Source organism: Varroa jacobsoni, unplaced genomic scaffold, assembly GCF_002532875.2.
Source record: "Varroa jacobsoni isolate VJ856 unplaced genomic scaffold, vjacob_1.0 contig00841, whole genome shotgun sequence".
Taxonomy (NCBI): domain Eukaryota; kingdom Metazoa; phylum Arthropoda; class Arachnida; order Mesostigmata; family Varroidae; genus Varroa; species Varroa jacobsoni.
The window spans coordinates 27,337-34,697 of NW_019214538.1; the positions used below are offsets into that span (position 1 = coordinate 27,337).

General features: G+C 37.2%; 1 protein-coding gene across 1 annotated transcript; it reads right to left on the bottom strand.

Moving 5' to 3' along the window:
* Window positions 1–2,974: 2,974 nt before the first annotated feature.
* On the bottom strand, window positions 2,975–4,158 carry l(2)k14505 (ATP synthase mitochondrial F1 complex assembly factor 2 homolog l(2)k14505). The gene has a single exon (XM_086972999.1). The coding sequence runs from the start codon at window positions 4,036–4,038 to the stop codon at window positions 3,172–3,174; it is 867 nt and encodes a 288-aa protein (XP_086829125.1). The 5' UTR covers window positions 4,039–4,158; the 3' UTR covers window positions 2,975–3,171.
* Between the last annotated feature and the right edge of the window lie 3,203 nt (window positions 4,159–7,361).

Consider the following 7,361-nt stretch of genomic DNA (forward strand, 5'->3'; position numbering starts at 1 on the left):
TCGGAGACATTGCGAATTTGAAAATCAAATCATTACAGCAGTGAGGTTTTTTACTTCTTTTTAAGCCTGTTGAAAAATAAGCAGTACGAGCTTAGTGCAAGGCTTCTAAGGGAAACTTCCTTTGGGCAAAAAGTATTGCAAAGGCGTTACGTTATATAATGTGATTTATCTGCGGACAACTTTCGATTCCGGATAAAAAAACAAATTGAAGCAATAACTGAATATGAATATTAATTCTTACGCAAAACCGCAGTGTAACATATGGTCGGTCTACTGTAAAACAACGTTTTGCATGAACAGATTTCGTTAATTTCCTTTTACATTGTTAAATGTAGCCACGAGGCGACTATCCATCGAGAATATGGACTTTTTACGTTTCCTGACTACTAAGACCATTAACAACATCAGTATTTTCACCTAACTCTAAGTTACCAGTTGGCAGACTCAAAACAATAAATCTCAATGTTTTTGCATAAAAAAGAACGTGAAAATGACAAAGCTATCACTCACACGTTTCGTACATCTTTGCTTGTATAACAGAATACAAGATATGTATTCTAGATAATCTGCTATAAAATACGTTCTCCACGATAATTCACGGAGAATTTAATGTTCGACATCTCTCTTTCGACAAAAGTAAGAAATCGATCTATTATTTTGTATGGACAAGATCCTAATGTGATATGCTAACAATTGTGGGAAATCCGTCGATCCTAGCGTATTATATACAACGCGCTAACTCGGGTGGCAAGTTAGCTGTGATAAATTCTGTCTTTGCTTTTGGTCGATTGTGTTGGAACTTATTTGAGTAAACTGCATGCTATTACGTAGATATTAAAGAAAGATTGCAACGTTCGTCATCAACTAATGATAACAGCCGCACGGGAGATCCATATGCTGAGTTACAGCGTACTTTGATAAGGACAGGATATATTTTTGTGTCATCCGAACTTAGAACTTAACAGACAGAGAGAATATAAAAATGCATACTTGCCTAACCTTGTTTTCGCAAACAATATGTACATAGTTATTTAAATGTGATATCGTGCACCTGCTTGAATTGCGTTTGGATAGCTTTTATTAAGAGTAAAAGGCATCTACAAATAATAAATTATCCCTTTCTGTACGTGGACTCAAAATGTCGCGACTTCAAGTTAGGTAATATTAACTACGTGTTGGTCAATATGCTTGCAGTGTCAACTTGCCAAAAAGGACAGCATGCATATACTAAACAATTCGTTTCGAATATTTAGACCAAAACCTCAACTGGCAAAAATAATGCCATTTATAATTATTCGATCTTGAAATCCACTAAAGGTTTTTCAATATTTTGATATGTGTTGATTACCTCCATATCTGGTAGTTAGATATTTTAGGTACCATATTTAATAACGAACCTTAATGCTGTGAGGCTGTGCTTTTCACAATGAAGTTAGACCAATATTTAAATTGGTTTCCACCACGTTACGACAAATTCACTAGAAATTTACTTAAGTATAAAATAGCTGACCTATTCTTTAAATTAGGAGTAAACCAGTTCAATAGTTTTTGATTGTTCTCATCTGAGTTTTGGGTTTTTCGTAGATGCGTTAATAAACGTTCATATAATGCGCGGCAAACGCACACACCGCCCGGTAACTTCAAACAAAAACTGTAATTACAAACATATAATAGTCGGTCACTGGCCGATCTCGTGTAATTGTAACTATATATAAAAAAAAAAAAAAAAAATTGCCATTAACTGAAAAAGCTAAAAAGCTAAAATATATCGCAAGTTCAAGCAACAAAATATTATATAATTTGTGGCTATATATAAAAGAAATATAAAAGAAAGTAGCGCGCTAGAGCTACATAAGTATCTTACCTATATCAATACAAATTTTGTTTATTAGTTTTTGTCTGATACTTTTGCTGAGCATTACTTCGGACAACTGGCCTCTTTCAGTATGAAACAAAGCTTGTTTATAGCCAATTTATTGCCTAACCTATCTCAGCCCTCAAGTAGTCCTTTGTCTTTGGGTTTAGCGGGAAAACATGTTATCACTGCACCATCTTGGAGCATATAGAGCTCCTAATGAAATACCTAGAGAAGGGCATGACCTATCTATGGAACGTCCGTACGGCTTATTTGACGAACGGCTATCAACCTTTAGACATCTGGGGTCAATGCTTGTCTCAGTCAAAATATCTATTATTCTCTATAGTAGATATCTGACACCAAATGTTGATCTTTCTCACAGAGCTCTTGTACAAGGCCTGAGATAATGATACACTCCATCTGGGTAGATCCAAAAAAAGTTGGGCTAGCGAAAACAGGGAGCTTCTGACAGAAAAAAACGTAAGACACGTGGAGAGCAGGATGGCCAGATTTACAGAAGTGGTCGGTGCTGGTAGGCCAAGCTGGTTGAGGACCATTTCTCGCTAATATGTTAGCGCATGCGACTTCCTCCTACCAGCCTGCCGTACTAATTAGTGAAGATTCGGGCTAGTACAAATAAACTACATGGTTTTAACTTAAAAAAAAAGACCGTATTTGTTATCGGATTTGTACATCTTTAAACTAAAATGTATAAGACGCAGTATGGAACGCGCACATACGAAGAGAGTCGCAAGCGTTCTTTCTGGTACTGGAAAGAAATTTCAGCGGTTGCAGTCATTCACATGATTAATGTAGAATACCTTATATAGCTTACGTGTCTTACATAGTTTGGTTAAATGTTCGTACACCGATGTACATGTATTAGCCAGCAGTCAGTACTGTAAATGCAATCGTACATAAGAGTATTGTTATTAAAAAAGAACTTACATTTTTTCTGATTGAAGATGCATTGTCGTGCCACTTCTCTGTTCAGCTCAACGAATACAGAATGTCTGGGTAACGTAACATAATGACAAATCCTCTAAAATAGCGAATTCCGATTTGCTAAGTCTTTAATCACCTTTTTTTTTAAGATGTAAGAAAGGTAAATGAATGTTAGTTTTTCTATGTTATAACGTATTAACCTTTATTTAGCAGTCTTTTCCTTTTTTATGCAGTAAGGATCTCGTACTACAATCAGCCATTAAACATAGATTTTCAATAGCTCTTAATTATAGTTTCAAAGCAGAAAATATTCTATCGATGTTTTCTTAAATTTGGCTCTAAATAAAATAACAGAAAAAGAGCAAGAACTAACAAAGTGTTTTTTTCTGCTTCATGCTACCGGCTTCTTGACTAAGTCGTACAAACATCACCGCAGCGGCTAGACGCGAAACTACCTGATAGTTGTCAAGTTCGTGTGACCACTCAACACTTCCCCATTTAGATGCCTGAAAATTCGTCTCCAGTCGGGATAGATCAACGGCTTCCTGTATCGTTAGCCTACGATCTAGTACAGCTTGTGTCAAGATCAGCGATTTCAGACATTCGACCCCGTATTGTATACCAAACAGGGCTGTACGACAGTTCGAATATATGACTTTGTACACGGTTAACAAAGTCGCAGGATCGATTTCTGGAGATATAACATTATACGAGGATTTTAGTGTGACCTCGTGTTTATCACAAAACCACTGAATAATGGGATCCCATTTGGAGCACTGTAACTCGTAAAATTCCGGCTGTTCTTCTTTCGGCACTCGAAATAAAAGAGAGTCATTTTCCAGAAATTCTAGTATCGCTTCACAGAGTTGCTCAGCTGTTCTGCTATGTGGGTTATCCTGGGCTGTATTACATAATGCTGTCAGATGCATAGCGTGACGATCTATAACGTCCTTCTGTATTAACCATTCGGTGGCTATGGCAGTTGCTAGCGCTTCGTTGGGAACAAGCAATGGTTGACCCGCTGGTGTTTTTAGTTTTCGTTTGTCTAAATTCACCTCCCAACCGTTAGCACTTTGTACAACTGAAACGTTCTTGTAAAATCGTTTTGGTTTAGTCAGAGTAGACAAACAGCATACACTAGTTGATAACGAATTTTTTCCGAGGATGAACTGGTTTCTAACAACAACAGGTGCAGTCGGAACTCTTTGTATAATGTGGCTTATTACGCGCTGCATCTTTGCAGTCTAGCGTAAAATGGACTGTTTTCTCGTTAGTCTATTGGCGAGCGAAGAAACGGTTTCGTCGGGAAAAAGCGGGAAATCGAACAGTTCGTTCGTGCAATGGGGGCGGCCATCTTGCACGTATGCTAGCATGCCGGGACTATTTGAAATCCTAAGGTTTACGACGAAATCAAGATTAATTTCCCATTTGGTTTTGGAAACTGAAATGGTATGACATTTATGAGAGCGAGTACATATTCTTTTTATTTGACAGCAGGGTACTTTCAGTAAACTTGTCATACCTCGTGTCTGGAGTTTTGAATACATGATGCCTTTCTCATTGTCGTCGTCGTCGTCGTCCCCCGCGCCCGAAAGTCCCTTATTAGCCTCCTAACACCTTAAAACAATATTAAAATGAACAAAAGTAACGAAAGGTATATGGGTATCCCCGAAACCCAAGCCAGTGCAAAATGTAAGGCTGGTTCAAGTGAGCAATAAGTTTCTATTCATCTTTATTATTTCTGCCTTACGTCCATATTTTACTCTAACTGGTTATCATTAGGCGTATTCATAGAATGCGTTGAAAAACGGAAGTAAAATAAAGGGGAAATCTAAAGTGCAAGAACATTTTGAGCGTTTCCTTTATCTAATACAGCGCTGTTGGCAAGTGTTGGTTCTAACCGCAGTACTTTGCTTATTTCAGATCGCATAGATATTACAAGCAATGCGTTTACGTCCTATTGATGTTTGCTGAAAACCGCGATGCAAATTGGGTGTCACCTCCGTAACGCTAAAAGCATTATGGAAAGTTATCAGAAACACAAACCGGCGTCAGAAAATAAAATGAAGAGGCAAAAAGCGAACCCCAGAGAGGAATGACAGTACCGCCCCTTTTGTGCTGGGGGAGGTAGCATGTTTTCAGATATTTTTTTGGGATGTAGTTTTCGTTTATGGATATTCGTCCTTTTCCAGCTAACTATTACATGTTAATCTTCAATGACGAGGAATAATGCGAAAAAAGCTGACACGAAGATCGTTCTTCTGTAGTAGTTTGTTAATCGCTAAGTTTTCGTGTTGCTGTGTAAATGCTGAACAAAACTTAAGCCAGTATATTAATTGCTATTCGTTTTGTCGAAATTTTATCAAACATATTTTGTCGAAAATTATTATCTGTTAGGTTTAATAATGAATCGATATCCCAAATCAGCCTTTAAAAGCTAATGAAGTGCATCTCGGATTATTTGGGTGAACGTATTTTAATTCTATAAAATGGTACTTAGAATATTGTGTTAATTTTTTTTGTCTGGGAAAATTTGTGGGACGTAATGTAAGCGAAATTCCCTCAATGGCTCAAGCAAAATGGCTCACAATAATACACAGATAGTTGACCTGCGATCAACTAGTGAGTAGTGAGTTGTCTAAATGTTTACTTATCAATATGTGCTAGAATAGTAATTCTGTTAATTAGAACTTTCTTTAAGTAGGTAGAAGGCGTAAGTATCTATCAACATGGGTTCTATTTTATCGTGTGTTGCAAAAGCCTATCCACAGACAGATTGGTTAATGCATATCCCCTTCCATAACCCCAGTCTCAAAACTCAAAAAAGCTATATATACATATGTGTATATGTAAATTTAGCAGAGGTGCCGCACTGCTTATGCGACAAGAGACCAAATAATTAACAGTTCTAAAAATGGTGAACCGCTGAAACGAGAAGCTATACAGGATAAACTATTACTACGGAGAGCGACGAACTATTCTGTTAGGCCAATAAAGTACGCTGGGAGTTTAGTTGAGCATGGTGGACGCCGCACCGTGACTATATCCTCAGTAAATTTTTGCAAAAGGGGCAATCGTTCCGATGTTATTGATACGGTTATTCTTTTGTACTGGACTCACATAGGGTCTCATTATGTATCTGCTCGTTTGACTCCTCTACGCTGCTTATTTAGGCTCTTGTGTACAGTTATTTAAAGTTGTCGTACGCCTGTCTTCTCATTCATGTACATGCAAAGTGAAAATAATTGAAGAAACAACTTTCGACCCTTAATAAAAGTGAAACGTTTGATATTTTCCGTTTCAAAGCAGATGTCAATAATACGCTGTAATTACGCTTTGAGTATCTTTCTGGTCCAGCTTTATTCTTACACTTACTATGTCTAAAACCTACTATACATAGAGCAGAATCAATCGATTCGATACCCGCTTGTAGTTAGCAAACTCTGCTTAAACATTCTACACATTTTAATGTACTACGAGACGCAATTGAGTACATTACAGACGTTACCCAGAAATACCATTACGTAAAATCCAGTTTGGATGGCTTAACTGTAGTTGTTTCTTGGAGATCGCTAAACTATCTGAGCCATCGTAGGATCGGCGTCTGCAGATTAATGCATTCTGCTACCAAATCACCGATTCCTTAGACCTCAGCTACCGGGGAATACGTGAAAAGAGTTTGCTCGTCAGCTAGTTTATAAACGATAAAATATCCTCATGCGATATTCCTTTAGTTAGTAATTCCTTTAGATATTTAGTTTCAATATCATGACGACTCAACTGTTTCTTGATATATTTTATTTGTTTTTAATTTTTTTTTTGGTTTTATATTATTTATTGTATTATTTAGATAGCCATGACAGGATGTGTGTATTTGAAGAAACCAGTTTCCTACCTTAGGTCTGGTACGCTGACCTAGTACCAATAACCCATGGTATGTAAGTGGAAAATAATTCATATCACATATAGCAACAATGAAGTGATAAAATGAAACGGCCTGACAGACCATTCTTGGGTCATTGTGTTTTACTGAATAACATCACTATATAGGCCCCGTGCTCATCCATTATGAAGTATGAAGTGAAATTCTGCCTGCGGTGCCTGTATTTATTTAAGCTGCTATGAAATGATCGCCTTCGCTTATTATTGCTTTTCTTTTCTATATATAACATAACATAGTATAATAATAAAGGCTTTCAGTGTACCAATAGTTAGACAGTTTTTTTGGCGAAACCAGTTTCCGTCTCGAATCCGGTGTTACGTAGACGTATTCGCATATTGAGCTCGGAAGCTGCGGACGCAAGTTGTCTTTTTAATAGCCTAACTAGCATGTATATGGACGTATTTGTTCGAAATGTATGAGTCATGATTACTTATACAGTCTGATCTTTGAGCAGTATCAAGCATCAGCGCGTGTGAACGATGATATAACGATTCGTCATCATCAAGTAATTGACTTAATCGTAGATTGAGGTTTTCTCATATATCGCTTACGCTCTATGTTCACTAAAGTCAGCTACGTGGTCAAAGGGTTAATGCACGAACACGCTTAATTAAC